Source organism: Apteryx mantelli, chromosome 9 (genome assembly GCF_036417845.1).
Source record: "Apteryx mantelli isolate bAptMan1 chromosome 9, bAptMan1.hap1, whole genome shotgun sequence".
NCBI classification, from domain to species: Eukaryota; Metazoa; Chordata; class Aves; order Apterygiformes; family Apterygidae; genus Apteryx; species Apteryx mantelli.
Genome location: NC_089986.1, coordinates 29496212 through 29515953, shown reverse-complemented (window position 1 = coordinate 29515953; position 19742 = coordinate 29496212). Strand labels below are relative to the sequence as shown.

Below are 19742 nucleotides of genomic sequence, written 5' to 3'. Positions count from 1 at the left end.
TATAAACCTTTCTCATCTCTGGTTCCCAGCTGGATAAATGCCCAAGCACAGCTGATGCAAAAGGAAGAATTAGTTTTCCTGTTATCATTTACATCAATCGCTGCAGCAAGCAGGTTCAAGCTGAGTGTGGGACTTTAATTGACAGGCTCCAGCAAGACTTGGGAAGCACAGAGCCTCCCTGCTCACACAGGACAGACGGGACTTTCATCCAAGTCAGCATTTACAGCGTGGTTTCCCTGAATGATTGCACACGAGCGTTTTGAAACGTACCTTGTGTAAAAACCCATGCCAAAAAAATTCCTTCTTGCGGCTTTTTTGCAGCAAGCAACCTCTGATAGGGATCACTGAGAATAAAGTCGGTTCGCTTACAAACCTGAGAGCCAAATCTGATATGCATCAACCAAAGCTGAGGTAAGTCAAGGAGGGATGGAGCTCTGCCAGATCCCTAAATGAATATTCATGGCGAATATTCACCCAGCGCGAAGCTGAAGATAAAACAGAAGCAGAGAGACCGCCCCTGGGAAGGCGAAGAGAAGGAATCAGGCTTATTTCATCCTTTTTATTGAGTGCAATTTTCCTCTTTAGTACAATATTCTCTGAAAGTTACTGTTACAAACGCCGACAATTTCAACACAATCAACAAATTGGGGAGGAGGGGGGGGCAAAAAAAATTACAACGGGCGAAATCTTTTACAGACACCTCACTGGTTATGTACAGGACAGGGTACTGCCGGCCGGCACAGTGCATGCTGCAGCGGTGGAGGCTCCCCGCGCCGCGGCTCGGCGGCACGGAGCCTCCTCGGCGCGCGCGGGAGCCCGGCGGGAGACGTCCAAGTCCATCTCGGGGCTCGCGGAGGGAGCGGGGCGCTCCGCCAGCGGAAAAGGAAGCGGGCGGCGCGGCGGCGGCGGCGAGCCCTGCTGCGTCCCGTCTCCGTCGCTGCCGGGCTGGATCGCTGGACTCGTACCCCTGCAAGGCAAGAGGGAGGGAAATAAAGGAGGGGGTGAGGATGAGCCCGGCTCGTGCGAAAGGAAACGCGGGGCTTCGCGCCGCCAGTCGAACGCCGGGGCGGCGCGGGAGAGCGGGCGTCCGCGCGCGCCTCCCGGGCGGCACAGCGAGCGCCCGGGGCTGCGGGCTGCCCCTTCCTGCTGGCGCGCAGCGCTCCGTCGGACGCTTGCCGGGGTTACCGTCCTCTGCCGCACCTCCCGGATGCTCCGTGCGAACGCTCCTGCAGGAGCCGAACCTGCCTGACGGTACCAGACGCTCCCCGAATCTCCAGCAGCAGCACGCAGTCAGTCGGCTCTGCGGCTGGCCGGGAACGTCACGCAGCAAAACCCAAAGATTTGCTATGGCAAAAGAGGTTCTTAGTTACTGCGCTGTCACAAAGGTGACAATTTGACTGGAATCTTTCAGTTTTTTCCTTGGGGGAAAAAAAAAATTCTAAAAGCGACGCATTTCATGGTGGAGGCAAGCTGACGTGGAGCCAAAGGCTCCCAGCGGGAGCAGTGCCAGAGCCTGGCACTTGGTTTTTGCCGGGGAAGGGGGGGCATTCCTGTACCCTGGTGTCCCCAGGGAGTGAAAGGACAGGGAAGAGGCAGAGCAAGGGCCGCGCCGCTGCCGCCGGAGGGGAATCGGTCAGCGCGGCAGCAACCAGCAAGGGCTGCACGGCCCTGCTGGAAAGCCCTGCTCGCCTCCCGGGTCCGTCCTGGGAAACGCGCCGTTTGCAGGAGACCCGGCCCCCTCCTCCCTCCCCGGCGTCCGTTCGCACAGCGAAGCCGCTCGGTAGGTAGAGACGTGTCGAGACGGAGGGGGAGGCAGAGGAAAGGGCTCCCCCAGCTTCGCACCACGCCGCGGACGCAGCAGCCGAGTCGGTAAGAGCAGAACTGTCACCTCTCTTGCGCTAATGCCGGCACGAGCCGTAACCTTAATTAAAAAAAACAGGGTTTGCTTGACGCTGCAGCGACAGCCACCCAGGGCCACCTCTCCCGGCGCCGCCGCTCCTCCTCGCGCCGCTTTTCCCCCAGCCGAGACGGCCACGCGTACAGAAACACGGCAGCTGCCCGCAGCCGACGGGCTCGCCGCCGGAGAGACGGCCGGACCGCAACGCCCGCAGCAGATTTTCCCCCCCGGACCCAGGCGCCGGCCAGCAGCTCCCCGGCGCCAAGCCCGAAGCGGCCGGAGCGCTGCTCGCTCGTGCAGGGCTTCGCCCGGGCTCGCGCTGAGCCCGTGAGCCCGATTTGCAGGCGAAGCCAGACTGACGCCGTCCGTCCGTCCGTCCGCCGCGCTCCAGCGTGGCCCCCCCAGGCCTACAGCAAAAGAAAACCACCAGGCACCGAGAAACCGCTGTGCCTAAAGCAACAAAAATCGGCCGTTTCCTCTGCTGCCAAGGGGAAGCCAGAAGGTTTCCGAACCGAAAGAGCAGCCCTGGGAGCACCTCCTTCCCCCGCTGCAGCCAAGAAGCGCGGCACAGCAGCAAAATCCCATTAGTGAGCCACTTCAGAGAGGCAAAGATGCTTTTAATACACAATTGCACCTTGGAAACATAAAGCTGCCGCGTTAAATAACAAAGCAATTGACCGCTGCGTACCCTTGCGTGGCTACCAATAACTGGGGATCGCTGGCGTAATTATTCCAGGGCGTCTCTGCGACTCTCCTAACATACTGATGCTTTTAAAAAAAAACCTCCAGCTGCGCCTGACATTTTGCTCCTATTAAAATTCATCATTCTGCTGAATGAAAATCATTTTTAGCAAACCTAGGTAGTAATGAAACTTTTATTTAGTAATTTAGTGTTGGGTGGAAAAAAAAAGGTATGGGAGAAAGGGTAAGAGAAATTGAGATTATCTCAGAAAGAGAGTTTTGGTTGAGGGAAAAGATATAGCTGTGTGTTTCTTATGCACCAGGGTCCACTTCCAGTGCCTCGCTCAGAGATTAGGCCTCACGGCTCACATTAACATTAATGGGAGTAGAACAGCTAAGCGGTAGGAAAAAAAAAAAAAAGCTACAATGGAAATACGTCCCTGTTATGTTTTACAAAATGCAACACACGCAAGACGGAGCAGGTGATATTTAACATGCTGCTAAACCGGACGGGTCCCTCGGGGCCGGCTGCTCCGTCGGTGTAAATCGGCACGGTTGCACCGCAGCCAGTGGGGCGACAGTGATTTATATCAGCTACAGGTTTGGCCGCATTACAATTTAGGCACTGTGCGCGACAGGGCAAGCGCTCGCACGACAGGCGAGGGGACAGCGCCGCGTCCCGGGCTCGGCCGAGCCGGGTTCTGGGCCCAGCGTTGCCGCTCTGTTATTCCCGCGGCCTTTCCCGGCTCGTTTAGAGGCAGCCACGCGGCAGCCGAGCCGGGAAAGGGTTGTTTATTTTTTTCCCCCTGGGGAGCCTGCACTTTCCCCAGGGTGGCGGCGGCCGGCTCGGCAATCCTGACGTGACTGTAAACAGAGCTTTTCCCTGGCTGCCTCTATCGAAAATGAGGCAGCAGGACCCAAAGCAAGAGCTGGAGCAAAGCTGGACGATGAGGCGGGTTACGGCGGGGCTCCGCCAGGCGATCGCAAGGGCCTGGCCGTGAGAACCGGTGCGAAGCAGAGCAGAGAGCAGGGCTTTGATCTCAGCCTCTCGGTGCCGGCGCGACAGAAGCAGCAATAAAAAGGCCACATTTGCGAGATGAAAAGTCATCCTGTAATGGAAGGTGTTATTAGCATCAGCATCCGCCGTACGGGAACGAACGTCTCGTTTGCGATGTGAGCAGCATACTGGCTGCCGGAGCGGTCTCCCTTTCAAAGCTCCCGGAAATCATCGGGCAGCCCGGCAGAATCATAAATACTCATCAGAGACCGACACGCTATGCGCATGAAACGCCTTTGATCAACTGTATGAGCCATGCGACGAAACCGCGTCTGCTGCTGCTGAAAGAGGAGCGCCGGGCGGCGCGGGAGCACGGCCCGGCTCAGAGCGGGCAGGGAAGAGGGATGCACGCGGCGACGGAGCCCCGGCTCGCGTGCCGAGCGCCGGGGCGAGCGGAGCAAAGCAGTCGCCGCGTCTCTAATTGTTCACGCAGGCTCTCCACGGGCGCCAGCCCTTCCCTTGCCCTTTCCCCGGGGAGCCCAATTGTCAACGAAGCGCGGTTTCGGCTGAAACGGGGAGGATAATTTGACAGCCACAATTAACTCAAATGGGGCTTTGATTCCCCGATGGGAGGCCAGCCAGTAGTTAAGAGTTAAAACACGCTTGCTGTGTTAACTCTGCTCCCCCGCCAGGTGTGGGAAACACAAAGCTCTTTAATTGCCAAAGGCATTACGGAAGGAGGTAAAAAGATAGCGCGGAGTTTTGTTCATTCGCAAGGAATGGGATACGGCATGCAACTCCTACGGTGGATACCTAGACCTTCCTGTTTGCTTGGGCATGGCCCGCAGCCCGCGTGGGCAACGGAGTACCCGGGAGGTCATTCTGCTGGGATATACGCTCCTCACGTCAATCTTGCTCGGCACAGTTTTACGCACGCAAGCTTGCAAATAACCTCCCTCTGAGCAGGGGAAGTCTCATCCAGTCTTTTTGCAAAGGTGAGCTGCAAACGTGGTAGGACCCTGGCGGCTTCTCCACCACTTGAGGAAGTGCTGCCTTGCCGCCAGCCACACATGCTGAACGCACCTCGGAAATCACACAACACCCCGGTTGTTGCCTCTCTCAGGTCTTTACAAACACAGCAATTTGTCCTGGCAGAAGAGTATTCCCAGGCCCGTCCTCCTGCCGGGAACGCTGGCCCCTCGCCAAGGGCAGGTGGCTCAGCCAACGGGATACGCGCCATCCGTGGCAAAGCTGGAGGCGGACGGCACTGCAGCACGGGCCGAGACCCACGCTGCCGCGTCCTCCCGCGCCTCTCTCACCGCACCGCCAGCGGCAGCGTGAAAAGCGGCCTTCACGCAGCACACAAGCAGAACGATCCTTCGGTGGCCCCAGAAACACTGCTTCAAGCCTCGTCACCGCTTCCTCAGTGTCCTTTTGGGCATCCGCTGGAGGACAGAATGGCAGGAGAGTCCTTGCGCCCCGTCCCCATCCATGCAACACCTGACACCACCTGCACATTAGGGTCTGTGACACACGTCTTCTCCTCATCCAAGGCGTGGGTCTGCCTGGCATTAACCCCACCTAAGGAATGAAGAGACGAGAGCCTGGACCAAAGACCAACGTGCAGTTCTCTGGCTGCAGGAGAACAACATTTGCCATGAACCAGAGGAAGGCCCAGGAGGCAGCAAGTGTTTAATGATCAACTCTTGTCCTAGCTGGAGAGGGGAATCTCCTGCTCTCAAAGACTACAGTATCTGCTTGATGCCCGTACGGCAGGCTGGACTATCACGCTGACAGCCAGAACATAATAGGTGGACCCTTCTCTAAAACATTTAGGCGGGGGCCTATAAAGCCTGTGAAAGCACTGTAGCAAAAGCATGGAGAAAAACAAGAAGAGCTTTGCACGTTCCGAGCCTGCTTCTCTGTGGAAGTCCCTGAAGAGTGCCAATCTGCATTTCTGACGCGAGACTCTCCAGGCAACTTGCTCCTTAAACATAATACTTGGCATGGTCCGTATTTCATGCTGTCAGTCCCACTCAGTACTAATTAGCATTGATAATTGCACTGATGTTGACCATAATTTTCCTGCCCTCTTTCCCCACCTTCAAACAAGGGTTCAATTGCCTAATGAGACCCCTGAGGATAATCAAGACAGAGGAGCAAATTCACCCCTGGTGTAACTCTGCAGGTTTCAGCAAAGTTGCTCCTGAGGAGAAAGTGCCCTGAAGAAGTCAGATCGGGGCAATGTGTGTGTGAGACAGAGAATGGGATGAGAGAGAGAAGAAAATGGAAACATACAGTCTGGGATGAGGAACTACAGAGGCTTATTTACTTGGGCCACTGGGAAAAGTTGACTCAAATTAATTTTTAAAGTGACAGTGTAAACTGCATTAATTCCCTTAAGACTTATCTCGAATGAACGCAGCCTTAAGTAGATTTTGCCTAATCCACTTTCATGTCAACCCTGAAAGGGTGCATCCATTTTCAGAACAAGAGTAGTTTGGCTAATCCACTTACAACTCACATTGCTGGTTTGTTCAGACTAACCTCTTTGAGCATTTCTGTGTAAAGATGAGCCAGAAGCCCTCAACTCAAATCCCCACTCTGCCACTGACCAAGCGGTCCAATCCACAGTCATCGCCCCTACCGGCGCCACGGGTTTCTCTTCCCTTGTGTGTGTTGTTATGGACAGTTTGGACCTGGCAACATCCCCAAAACACCTCTTAGAGTCATACACCTGGGGAGCAGGTACCCAAGGTCAGCATGCAGAGCAAGGCAGCCTAGCAGCAGCCTCGCTTCCCAGAAAGTGTGCGTGGCGGGAGCGCAGCGGAAACAAGGAAGGTCACCATCTTCTCTGGTGATGGTGCCCTTGGGATAATCTTTGCAGGCTGTCACGAGTGGGCTGGCTGGGTTTTGGAGAGGGCAGGGACACAAGCCAAAGCTTAGATGATTTCCACAGAAATGCCCAAGAGAGCTCACAGCAGGAGGAGCTAAGCTGTCTAGGAGATGAAAAGTCCTGCCAGCATCCCTGAAGACCTGGAAAGGCACAGATGAGAGACACTGTGCTTTCCAAAGGCAGGCTTATTCCCCTCCTTGGCACAATCGTGTTTCTTCAATGAAAAACAAGAGAGCCAGCCTGCAGGAAGGGCAAAGCCATTTCCTTTCTGTGAGGAAGGGTTCAAAATACCGAGCTGCATTGGGACAGCGTCTTGCAAGCAAAGGATGGAGAAAGCCATGTCATACTGCTGGAGAAGCAAGGCTGTAGATGGAAGACTGAGCACACAGAAGGAGGCGCAGGACAAGTGTATCCTCTTGATCACCTCCACCAGGATCGGGCACTTACAGTAGTCACTAAGGGCCCTTCTGGGCTAGAGCTGCAGAGCTGCCCAACAAAACACGACAACGTGAATAGCCGAGACCCTGAAGGCCCTGCTGGTGACTCCCTGACAGTGCTGGGGGTAGTCAACACACAGGGGACCCCGCTGCCGCTCTACTACCATCCCATGCCAGCCACCCCACCACTGCAGCCACACTGTGCCCACAGCGAGGCACATCCAGCACTCATAAGCTGGGGTTTGGAGAAAGAGGAGGCAGAAGAAAACCCCTTCTGAGCCGCTTAGAGATGTAACAAGGAGTAAGAAGATGAAATTAAGGAAGAGAAACTTATGCTGAATATGAGGATACCTTTAAGAATTAGACTATGCAATGAACTCTCCTGGGACATGATCAAGCACTCTAGGCATGGTGGGCAAACTGCTGAGAGACAGAGAAGGCTAACGTCATAGATCCTTACAGTCCCCAAAATGCATGAACCTGGTTCTTGTCTCATGCGGTTCAACCCAGGGGAAGACTGCTGGGGTTGCACAGCTGACACAGAGTTCATGAGCCTTCTGCTTTCCACCTGCTCCTCCCACCACACAGAGGAGAGAAGGTCCTCTCTTCCACCTTCCTTCTTTCCTCACATCCCTTCATGCTCCTGGCTGGTTATGCTCCTTCCAGAGCAACCAGCCTTGCTTGCTCCTCTTTACATCACAAACCTGGCTCAGGGCACACTAGCAGGCAGGCAGCGGGATGGGAATGGAGCCCAGCTCCAGTCAGGGTCCAACAAAAAAGGCAGGACTCTCTGTACAGACACGAACTGGCAGACATCTGCCAAGACATGGATGCAGAGCCAAAACCCAAGGGCATTAAAAATGGGAGAGTGCAACAAGACATAAAATTAAAAGCCCTATCATGCTCTCCAAACCCACAGATCACTTTTCCAGGCCGTTTTCCAGGTCAATTTTGCCACCAAAACAACTTCTTTCACAGCACCACTTTGGCAAGGCACTCACAAATACTCTCGGCTAAGAGTAGTCACGGCACTACCATTGCTCCAGAAACCAGGCTACAGGGAGGAGGGCAAGGGAAGGAGCACATGAGGAGAGAGCTGTGGCCTCACCCACCTCCTCACACCCTTCTCCTGCAGCCCACGACAATAACGCCAACAGCAAACCTTCACACGCTGCTTCTCACCAGCGGATCTCCAAGCGCTCAGCCCAAGCGATAGCGTCACTGTGCAGATGTTTGTTAGAGGCGAGGAAACCAAAGCAGAAGGGGAGGAAGGACTCACCTCAGAGCACCAACCAGCCTGCAGCATCTCCTGCACCCAGCGCAGCACAAATGCGGCACTGGCACCTCTCAGAAACACGTCTTGGAGGAGCTCGACCTCAGCTGGGGCAGGGCAGAGCCATTCCCACAGGTGGAGGAGACAAGACAGGCCGAGAGCAGTGTGGAAACCAGGCATGAGGAGGGGAAACAACTTGCTGAGGGAGAGTCATCTGCCTGGTTGGGGCGTGCAGAAGGTGCCTTTTCCCCGTTGTCGCTCGGGAAGTTTCTAATGCTGAACTCTCTTTCGAAATCCGGAGGAGCTTTACTGCGAATTGCCTGAGAAGGTCTCCTTCAGTCTCTTTGAAAATAATTTGGAAGGCAACCAAGTTATAATTAGATCAGCATCCATCTTGGCAGGATCTTTCATAAAAGAAGCGCCAAATCAGATTATGACACGTACATTAAATAACCTCCTGTGGTCTCCTAGTACAGTGAGGACTTTAAAGGAGAACCAGATACACAAGACCTGCATGAATGCAAGAGCCAGTCTGAACGCCAGGCTTTCTATTTGCAGTTTAACTAGACGTAACGCGAACTACAGAGACATGGTGGGGAGAGGATGGGTGGCCTTGGAGCCAAGATAGATACATTTCAGAGAGCTTGAAAATCTGCTGCAGGGCCTGTAAATCCATTTCTTGTGTTAGAAACCAATTGATTTCTTTTTAAAGTTAAATTTGACGTTTAAGAATACTGATTTCCAAATGAACATATAGTGGTTCAAATATATTGGCAGGTTTTATGGATTCGAGGCAAAAGACTTAATACAGACCCTAAGAAATGCAAATGTGTGCCTCCTCATCACAAATCAACAGTGCTCATGGTGAGTCGTTAACAGGAAAAAAATAAAAAAAATCGGCGTCTGTGAGGCCCAATTTTTTATTCCACTCCACATGCCTGCCTCTGCCAGCTGCAATATTCCCGTGGCATCCCCAGCATCCTCCAGCACAAAAACTGCCTTCTCTTCCCCGCCAGCCTCCTGCCCACGGTTTGCCCAGGCCCCCGGGGACACCCTCGGCAGCCATGTGGCCAGGTTTTTTAACTAGATCTCTGCAAAACAAAGCAGCCCTTGCCTCCCTCCTCGCCCAAACCACCAACTTTTTTCCCCGGGCCACAGAGAGCGCGGAGCTCCTTCAGGCAGCAAAGGAGGAGAAGGCAACCAAACCCAGAGAAGGGGAGGACGGGGGGAACAACAACCCTGTTTTTCACCTAGGGAAAAGAGCGAGTACATTAAAAGCACCGAAAGCTGACAGGCTCAGAAATAATGGTCCGAGTTTGCTTTTATTTAAAAACTGGCTGCCTGCTGTTTTCATTGCAAGCCCCACTCTGACTTGCAGCAACATTTAAAATTAAATATACATAAGTGCTTTCAAAGAACTGTTAATTTGAAGGTCATTAAATGGCACAAAATATATATATTTTTTTATAAGAAGGCACATAATAATGCTATTAATACGTGCTCCTCTTCCGCATTCAAAAGCTTGCTCTTGCCTCAGACGTGTGAGTGACTGCCTTTACCTTAGCTTCCAACGGCACGACATCTCATTTTAATTACTGCTATTGAGAAAGCTGCCTCCTCCCTTCGGCACATGCTGCAGCCCTCCCTGGATATGGTATATACAAAGGCAAATTCCGGAGGGGAAAAACGCACCTGAATTGCCCGTGGATTTTTGGGGAGGCAGAGGGGAGCCAGACAGCGGGGCTGGCACCGGAGGGTGCAGAAGCGCAGGGGCAATTTAAAACCACGTGGCAAATACCCAGCGCGGACCCGACCGTCTCGCCCGCCGGTTCCCAACTCGAGCCCCTAACGTGGGCTGAGCTCAGAGTTAGGTTTCCGTAGCAAGAAGTTGCACCCGGATTTAACGCTCCTGCGACAGGAGCTGCTCCCTTTGCGGATGCTCCCGCTGCGCTTCTCCTCTGCGCGCCGCGTTTTGCCTCCTCGCCCTCCCACTTCGTCTCAGTCACCGCCGTTCGATCGCGCCAGGCCCGCGAGGGCTCCCGGGGCGGCGAGCTACGGCTTTATATCGCGTGGTGCGATTGCAAACAGCCATTTAACAACCACCGCTCCATCTGTCCACAGCTGCAGGGGAAATCTCAGCACCTCTCCAAGCCACTCGCGACGAGTTTTATTTATCTCCGGCCCCGCCGCCTCCCTCTCGCCGAAGCAATCAGCGCGGGAACCTCGGGAAAGCTGCGGCTGCTGGATGGCTCCCGCTCGAGCGCAGCCTCCCCCTCGCCTGGCCTCCCCTTACGAGATAAATCACTTGAAGTGCAGGCAGGCAGCAGCCTCCTAGCAAATCTGCTACATGCGAAAAAAAAAAAAGAAAAGAAAAGAAAGAAAAAGCCAACACATGCACGCACAAAAAAACCAACAAAAAAAACACACCCTAAAAAAGACACAAAAAGACTGAGGTTTCGCAGTTGCCATAGAAATGTAGAAAAGAAGCTGACAATTGGAAAGCGTTTTGTAGAGGAAAAGGACGCGATCGGGAGCGAGCGAGCCCAAGATGGACGCAGTCAGAGAAACGAGAGCGAGGCAGGACAGACGAGCAGCCCAACGGGGAGACGAACGTACAACAGCAACACGAGAAGCAGCCGGAGAAACAAGGCGCCGCGGCAGAGCCGGCTTCAGCCGCGTGAACTAGCGGTGCCACGGGCAAGAAGGGAAACTCAACTAGAAGAGCATGTAGTAAATCACTGCTCAGACACGGCGGCTCATGGGCAAAGCTTGGAGGGCAGGAATACGCCTTGGGAACCCACCAGACAAGAAGCACCTTGCAGCCCCGAGGCCAGGCAGAACCAAGTCCTGCATTAACCCACCCCAGGTGAGACAGCTGAACCACCACCAAGCCCAGGAGGAAAAGCCTGCGGGAAGATCCACTTCACTCTCGTTGAAAATGCCTTTCATTTCCTTTTATTTCTGGGCAAACCAAAACACTGGGAAACAACATTCATTTCTGAGCAGTCGCCTCTGCTTTGGGATTTAAAAAAGGGAACTATAGCGCCAAACACAATATGGATCAGGGGATGATATTGAAATGGCAGCTTCCGTTTTTAGACCACATTTAATGGTTTCATTTTTGTCCCTCTTTTTTTTTTTTTGTTCTTTCCTCACTGAAACAATTTGACAGATTCCCTCTGAATTTGCAGAGCATTCAGCTCACCCAAATCTGCATTTGCCCTTGGTCCAAAAAAAAAAAACCCAACGGAAGCTCTAACCCGAGACGCTTGCCCAAGGTCCCAAGCACTGATTGCAGCTCCTGCCCCATCTCTGCAAAAGACAGAAGTTGGAGCTTCTTGATGCTCTATCAGATCTTCAATGAAAAAAGCTTCTTGAGCAATTTACACAACGGGAAGGACCCTCTGCCCTTGCTCCGGGAAGATAAATATGCAGCCAAGAAGAAAATGAACCTGCTCGAGAAGGAGCCGGGCAGGACCCACGTAGACCACTCTACTGAATATGAGGCTTTCTCCTCGCAGGCTCCGGCGAAGGAAGAAAAGGGCCAGTCCAAGGAAGGAGAAATAAGCTATCATGCGCTGTAAAACCTGTGAGGCAGGGCTAATGCTTTTAGCATTTCAGTCACTATCGAATGGAAATGCTTCATGGGTTGGAAAATATATTTTCATTGAAAGAAAGAGTCCTAAAAGAACAAAATGCTCCAGTGGAAAGTCTCCTGAATTTTGTATATTTTTTTCAATAAAAGCAAAGACCAACTGAGAACATTTTACATTTTTCTCCTTGCTTTCCATTATTAAATCAGAAAATTGAAAGCATGCGGTGAAATCTTCCAGTTTGGTTGACAAGCCTTTTATTGAAAAAGTAAAACAAAGAGGCTCAAAAAAACCCCCAAACCATTGGCTCTGTTCATTTTCCTTAAAAAAAAAAAGTCTTCATTGGAAAAAGCTCCTTTCCAGGACTAAGAAGTGCAACTGTTGGTGCTGTTGCCCACAGGCTGTCCCACCATGTCCTCAGGACTGTGCTGCCCTTTGCAATTTTGCTTTCCCAGGTCTCTGGTACCAACAAGGACCTTGAGGCATGCCAAGCAGCAAGGGAGAAGCACACAGCACGCATGGGGGTGATCTCCAAGCAGATCTGGAGGCTGTTGGACATTCAGCCAAGTGTCCCATGTGTGCGTGGAGGCTGCTGGCAAGGCTGCGGGAAAGCTGCTGGCATTTGGACCAAGTCTGCAACATTCGTGACCTCAGGGCAAGGTCTCCAGGGCAGAGGCAAAGACTTTCCTGACTATCAGCCTGAGCTGGTGGTACCAGGGATGCTTCAAGCCCTAACATTTGCATCATAGCTATATATTTCTCCATTTGTGAGGAACGGTAAAGAAATGCCCGACGTCTCTGAAGGCAAGAGACCAGGCGGCCCACGGTGACCCTCCTTCGGGCTACCATCTTGACACCAACCCGCTTGCCAACTACAGCTCAGCGCTGAAGGGATTTATTTTGGGCCGTCTTCAGCCTCCTTGCTCAGACCTGGGCACCAGCACTCTGCTGCACTGCTCTTGCTGCATGACCATGGAGGAGACATCTCCAGGCTCCTCCAGTACCTCCATGGCTGCTCGCGAGAGCTGGCAGGGCTCAACGCAAAGGAGCGGACCGCATCCCAGGGTGCCGTGCCGACGAACCCAGAACAAAGTGATGCCATCCTCACTGTGAGGGCTGGCTAGAAGATACGGGCTAGGGGAAGGGTGAGGGCTGCACTGAGTTAACTGTTGGCAGGGTGTAATGAGGTTTTGGAAGCAGGCCTGAAAATTTTAAGAGGTCAGGATGAACCCTTCTGTTCTCTGAGTTTTGTAAATATGGCATTGTTCCCAGGCAAAAATCTCTCCCTGATCCTTAACGGCCATCCTGGTGCCCAGATGTGCCAACTTCCCACACTCGCGCCTGCAACACAACTTCCTCCCCTGCTCCGGGAACCTGTCTGCACGGCTGCCAGCTACTGCCCCTGTGCAGGGGGAGGAAAAAAAGGGCCCCGTCCCCAGGAAAAAGCAGCCGAGGAAGCCCAAAGCTGCAAGGTGACGCTTAAGAGACATTTCTGAAAGCTGCTTGGCCAAGCAAATGCCACATCTGGGAATGCCCAGCCGTCATATCATCCCGGCACCCCCAGGCGAAATGGGGGGAGGGCACCAGGCATGGCTGGGGGGCAGCTGCCTTTCAGGTGCTTTCCTCGGCTGGATAACAAGCAGCAGGATAAGCATAAAAGCGCAGTTTTGATATTTAGCCTGTGTCACTGTCATTCCTTTTTTCTAAACGCCTTTAGCTCCCTTCTAATAAAAGAGAAATCATAAAAAACCCCACAAAGGATCCCTCACTGACAGCGAATATCAATGTAGCAACGCGGTGCATTAGTATGCATACCGCCCGCTCTATCCGCTTGTTGGAGTTGGTGCGACAACATCCAGGAATACAGATGTTGGTTGCGAGCATCCCGAGAGGTATCAGCGATCGCCTATCAGACAGGACCAGGAACAGTCCCTGCTGTTGTAAACAAGGGGGAGTTTCTCTGCCTCTTTCTCTGGGGGGAGTTCGGTGATTTGCAACAAGCTCATTTCTGCATCTTCTCAGTTCCTGTTCTTCAGCAGGGCAGCGAGCAATTTTCCTTAGGCAACTAAAACCATTTTGAGGTCTAAAGCAGCAGAGGTGCTCTCCCAAGCGCGGAGAGGTGCGAGCTCGGCCGAGCAGGGCCAACGGTCAGAGCACCTCGGAGCGGAGGTTGCTCCCCAGCGCCCCGTTCCGGGCAGCATCCCTGCAGCGGAGCGGGATGCAAGGTTTCCAATACACATGCGAGATGCCGGGCTACTGAGCTAGGGCTAGGAGGCACCAAGCTGCTGAAACGTCTTAAGACGGCGACTGCCAGGCGCTTGGGCTTGGCAGCAGCTCAGCGCACGCTGGGCGGGAGCCAGCAAGGCTCCTCCAGCTCGCTGAGCCGACCTGCCGTGGCTGATGGCATGCCATCAAACCCCGTCCCTCCGCCACACGAGTGCCGTTCGCCGACAACTGCCGTGCCTGCAAGAGCGCGGTGATGGATCATTATAACTCGCACACAATGATCTAAGTAAAAGCCTTATTAAGAGTTCATTCATTTTATAAACTCTACGCATAGTCCATAGAGGGAAGTTAGATTGCCCAGTCTTACAATATTCTGTGTAAACACTGACATGCTTCTAGTAATTTTAACTAGATCAATTTGCAAGGAGACAAGCAGTGGAACAAAAAATCAAATTAAACACGGGGAAATATTCACTGGAAGAGGCTTTAAAGAAGTGAGCGGAAAAATACAGAAGATGGATAGAGAGGTATGTGAAACAAATGGACCTACCTCTGAAGCCATGAAACCTAAGTCTGTAATTTAATATCAAAATCCTTAGGTCCACAAGATGGGAAAAAGTTCGCCATAGCCATCTTCTGCGGATCACTGAGGCTCTGGAGGACTTATCAGTCTGTTTTCCAGAGCATCTCTCCTTCTTTTCCAGCGGCCTCCGCAGTCAACAACCCAGTAACAACCACACTGCGTCTCATCGAGTCCCAGCCCGTACAGCATCTTCGCTGACCGGTCCTTTGCTTCCTCCTCCCTGTTTGTAAAATGCTGAGCGTTTGCTTTGCTTGGTTGGTTGGCTTTTCCCTGTTATTTCCCACTCTCTCCGGTGCCATGGATCCGGACAGAAATCAAAGCCATCCACTTCTCCCTCCCCACCACCCCAGATCCCCCAGAGGGTTTGGAACTGACTGTTCATTCACGTCAGGGTCGGTTGTGATTTTCTGTTATGGACAAGCAGTGAGTCCACAGGAAGTTGACAACGTACACACGCGCACAAGCGCACACACACACACGGGAACACCTCTTTCTCTGTTTTCCATGATGGATTTTTTTTTTTTCCTTTTTGCAAAAAAATGCAAGCAAAAGAAAAACAAGGTTTTCTATTGAAGGTACATCTCTTCTTCAATATGAAGACATTAACTGGATTGATTCGGATCCCCCATGCAGTGGTCAGTGAAGTCCTTTGGTAGTTGACAGAACGACATCTGGATATGACAGTAGGTAGCTGTGGAGACTTCTGAAGACACTTCCACACAGTTCATGAGCAGAGAAAAGGACCAGGGTGAGGCAGGAAGGGCCGGGGGAGGGAAGGAGAGCAAAAGAAGAAAAGAAAATGAACATGGTTGCTGAAGGTGGTTTCTCTGGACCGGAAGCTCAGTTCTTGTGCCTCTCCCTTCCCCAACAGCCCCTTCTTCCTTATCAGTTTTGACTACTGCTCACTGGTGGCGGGATTGGAGTCTGGTTTCTAGGGATTGGGGTTTTTTCCCCAACACATATTGGTTTGTCTTCATTGCGTGGTTTTTTTTTAAATATATGATTTGTACATATTTATATGTATTTATATGCTGTTCCCCATGACATTGGTAAGTGTGCTTCTGTTGGTGAGAAATGGAAGTCACCAGTTAGAAATGAGTCCCAGGTATCTCCTTGTCTGCCGTTACAGTTCTCAGACAATGATTCAACCTCTCCAAACGTTTCACTGCTTCTTCTGTCAGTTCCTCTCCTCCCACCTCCGACCCTCCATTACTCCCCTCCCCATCCCCTCCCCATCAAATCAGAGACGTCATGCCATTGAGGTCGGAGACTGACTCATCTGTACTCTCATAGACTGGACGCTGTTCAGAATCTTCTTCTGGTGTCCAGCTAAAGTTATCCCTATTCTCAGGAGATCTCTGGAGGGGAAAAAAAAAAAAAAAAAAGGGAAGAAGAAAGAAAGAAAGAAAGAAGTCAACGGACAGTTCAGTTTTGGTGTATTTATTTTACTGTCTCTAAGAAACGTGCATGATGTAAATTCAGAGGTGCTGACTTGTTCCTCTCAAGAGAGGAAGAAAGCAGCCTGAAAATTTTCCATTTGAGAGCAACGAACCCAAAGCACAGTCCCAGTGAAGAGCCCAGTGAGCACTGGGGTGGGTGAGGAGGGTGGAGGGAACGACCTGAGTGCTCACCCCAGACCACAAACACACCCAGATCCAAACTCCATGGTGCTCCCGCTACCCTGGGCACTTTGCACACCTCCTTTATTTGCAGCTGTCCCCTTCTAGCTGTTGAAACAGGAGGGACGACGCATACTTTCTCTCTCATCCTGTCTCAACCCCGAAGCACTGAACCATCTCATGGTAGCAAAAGGCTTTTGGTGGCCTGTCTTGCTTCCAACTACAACCAACAGAGCCGTGCCAGAGATGTCTGGGGGGACTGCGTGACCACATCAAACTTACTCTGACGTCATCTGGGCAACGAGCTGCAGGGAGGTGAAGCCAGCTGTCAAGAAGTTATCTCTGTACTGGCTCATTTTAATGGCGCTTAGCCAATCTTCTACTGAGGTAAAGGCAGTGAAATCAGGGATGGAGCGGTCTAAGAGTGGCTGAGAAGGCCTGAAACGCAACAGAGAAGCACCAGGGTTAGGCTGCTTTGGCAGTGACTGCAGATAACCCCAGCATCGGTCCCAAAACACCCGCTCCTGTGGAGAGGTGGTTACGATGGGCTACCACGCATGAGACAGCCGCCACGGCCACTGCAGAAACCAGTACAGCAATATTCTGGGTACCTGGCCCCAACCTGAGCCTCCCTCCACCTCTGACGCTCCTTGAATTCACCATCTTCTGACCTCTCACTCTTGTCCGCACTCCCAGACTGCGGAAAGACAGCGAGACTGGGAGTCATGGACCCCACAGTGCCCCAGAGCATCTGCGCTAGTGGGCAGCTGCCTCCTGCTGAGGGAGGCACTGGGCATGGGATGTCAACAGGACAGATCCTTTGAAAAGGCACAGCAGCACTGCCATGGTCCAGACATGCTTCCTAGAGATGGTCTGGACGATATCGTGAAGGCAAGAGTCTTCCTAAGGAATTTAAATTGGCCGCTGATGTCCATGCGTGACAAGAGACAGGATTCTTTACATTCCTGGTATCCGTTTTCCAAAGTTAAAAGGAAAAAGCAGTTCTCCAGCCTCAAGGAAGGCCAACCCGTTGGGAATATTGCTTTCCTGCTCTGCCCAAGAGTGTTTTACAACCTCATATATCGCAGTTCAGCTCCTCTGACATTCAGAGCAGCACCTGCATTTTGCCCCGCTCACACGAACGGGGTGGTGTTCGCTGCTTGGGAGCATCTGCACGAGCAGACCTTCACACCTGTAGGCATGGCAGCTTCTCCTTGGTGCGGACGCACCATTCGTGGGATGCTCTCCTCTACGCTCCAGCTCAGAGAGCTCTGGGGACCGAGATGTGAGTGGAGCAGATACTGTGCCATGTGCCTCTACGGTCACACGCCATAAAGAATCAATAGCAAAGAATTATTGCCGTTGCTAGACTGCAAACTACATGTTCTTTGTCTGACTGTCAGGCAGAGCAAAGACAGAAATCCCACACGACTGGGGAACAATTTAGGAATTTATGTTCTTCCCACTAGCAACACGGTCAGCTCAGCGAGCCTTCGTCCGTGACTAGGGGTGCCGACGGGAAGTCCCCAACCCCGACCGGGACCTTGGCCTCACCCACATGGGTGCTCTGGGACTCACACAGCGGTGATGGTAGCCACAGTTTTGAGGCTCGCCGGGTTGCGGATCATTTTATCGAGGGTGTTGACTATCTCGGTGAAACGAGGCCGGGTGTTGCGGTCTTTCTGCCAGCAGTCCAGCATCAGCTGGTGCAGAGCGGCGGGACAGTCCATGGGGGGCGGCAGCCGGTAGTCCTGCTCGATGGCGTTGATAACCTGCGGGCCAAGGGGGCGAGAGAGCCACAGATGAGCAGGAGGGACACGCTTTGGACGTCTAACTCGGCCCACAAAAGCTCGGCGCCACATCCGCAGGGAAGAACAGCCCCGAGCGACCCGAGCACGCAACCCCGAGCACGCCTGGGCTCACGTACCCAGCACAGCAGGGGGGCCAGACACCCCCGGGGTCCCTCTCCCCGGAGCTGATTTATTCCTGCGGGCAGAGGTGCTACACTCGGCAACGCTGCGGGCCGGGAGAGCGGTTGCCAGCCCACTCGATCGGGAGCAAAGGGAGCGGGAGGAGCCGCGCGCGGCTCTGCCGGCGCCGGGGCGCGCCGAGGTTAATCGCAGCTCTGATGCTCCGCGAGCAGTGCAGTTCCTCGCAGCGGCGAGCTGCCGCTCGTTAGCTCGGCTGAGCACATCGGAGCGCAGGAGTCCGACTACCAAAGCTCTTTCCCCGCTCGAAAATCCTCTGAACATTTTCAAAGGCCTTCTGGGCTCCCAAAGTCCAATTACCAGCCCACTGGCTTTTCTTCCCCTCTTCCCTGCATCTATCCTTTCACTCGCCGGCCTTTTTCATCTGGAAAACCGCTGAGCGCTGCAGCGGCTCTGGAAAGGAGCAGCCGGCTCTGGAGCAGCCGGGAGAGCTGACGCCCGCAGCGCGACAGTCCCGTCCAAAACCGCCCATGCAGGGGGCAGAGCCGAGGAGCAACCTCCGGGCGGCTCGCAGCCGAGCCCCCCAGCACGCACGCGCACCGCCGCAGTAACAACGCCCGGCTCGGCCCACTCACGTCTTGGTTGGACATGTCCCAGTACGGCCTCTCGCCGAAGGACATCACCTCCCACATGACGATGCCGTAGCTCCAGACGTCGCTGGCCGAGGTGAACTTGCGGTAAGCGATGGCCTCCGGGGCTGTCCACCTCACGGGGATCTTCCCACCCTGGAGAAGAAGGACGGGCAGGTCAGTCCCCGGCATCGAAGCCTAGCTGGGAGCGATTGGGATTTTTCCTCCCTTTCGTGGTTCCCTAAGCAGCTGCCCGCACCTCTAGGCGATGGGGCTGCAAGGAGCCGAACAACCAAGCCTTTTTAGGAGGAATAAGTGAATAAATGGCTCCCTTGGTAGAGCATCCCAAGCCGAGCCAGGGCCACCAGGAGCCACCCCGTGCTCCTGCCTTGGGTCCCTGCAGAGCGACTGCTCCTTCAGTTGGGACGGGGCCCAGCACCCTCCTGCTGCCCCATAACACGGGCAAGGAGAGACATTGATTCTCAAGCACAAAAACAGCAGGTGGTATACGTGTAGCCGGATTCGATAGTTACCGTGTGACTGTCTTCTCTAAGGACTGAAAATTAGAAAATGTCAATACAGCTATTTGTTAACTGGGGCTGGAGGTAAATTGGAGCAGAAAGGGCGTTTATTCAGCTTTGTCTCAAAAGGGTTTCCCCTATGTATCTTCAACTTTTCTTAACGCTGTAGCAATCTCTTCTCCATCCTTCCATTGTGCTTTATAGTTTTGGGATGAGAAGAGGGGGCAGGAGTCAAAAACATCTCCTTGAATTTATCTAGTACCTACATAGGAGGGTTTATCTAAGTGAAACAAAACGGTTTCTCTAAAGGGTAGAAACCCAGGGACTGCTGCCAAAGAGCAGAGCCAGGCACGTGCCTGCAGCTGGACGAGCAAGCGCAGGGCTCCTTCCCCACTCTCGAGGGCACGGCCCCGCGCTGAGGCTGGACCCGTCGGGAAGTGCCAGCACACACGGCAAACGCAG

The 19742-nt window shown here is 53.3% G+C and overlaps 1 protein-coding gene across 4 annotated transcripts in view; it reads right to left on the bottom strand.

Moving 5' to 3' along the window:
• Window positions 1-539: 539 nt before the first annotated feature.
• The window catches only part of EPHB1 (EPH receptor B1), a 119372-nt gene continuing 100169 nt past the window's right edge, over window positions 540-19742 (bottom strand). Inside the window, exons 13-17 of one of the 4 annotated variants that reach the window (XR_010885061.1) lie at window positions 18766-18915; window positions 17781-17974; window positions 16485-16640; window positions 14551-15941; window positions 540-967 (exon numbers count right to left, since the gene is read on the bottom strand). Coding sequence is in view for 1 of the 4 variants with exons in the window: in XM_067302053.1 (XP_067158154.1) it covers window positions 15833-15941; window positions 16485-16640; window positions 17781-17974; window positions 18766-18915 (609 nt within the window). In the remaining 3 variants the exon portion in view is untranslated. The other 3 variants (XR_010885062.1, XR_010885063.1, XM_067302053.1) reach the window with 3 other exon arrangements.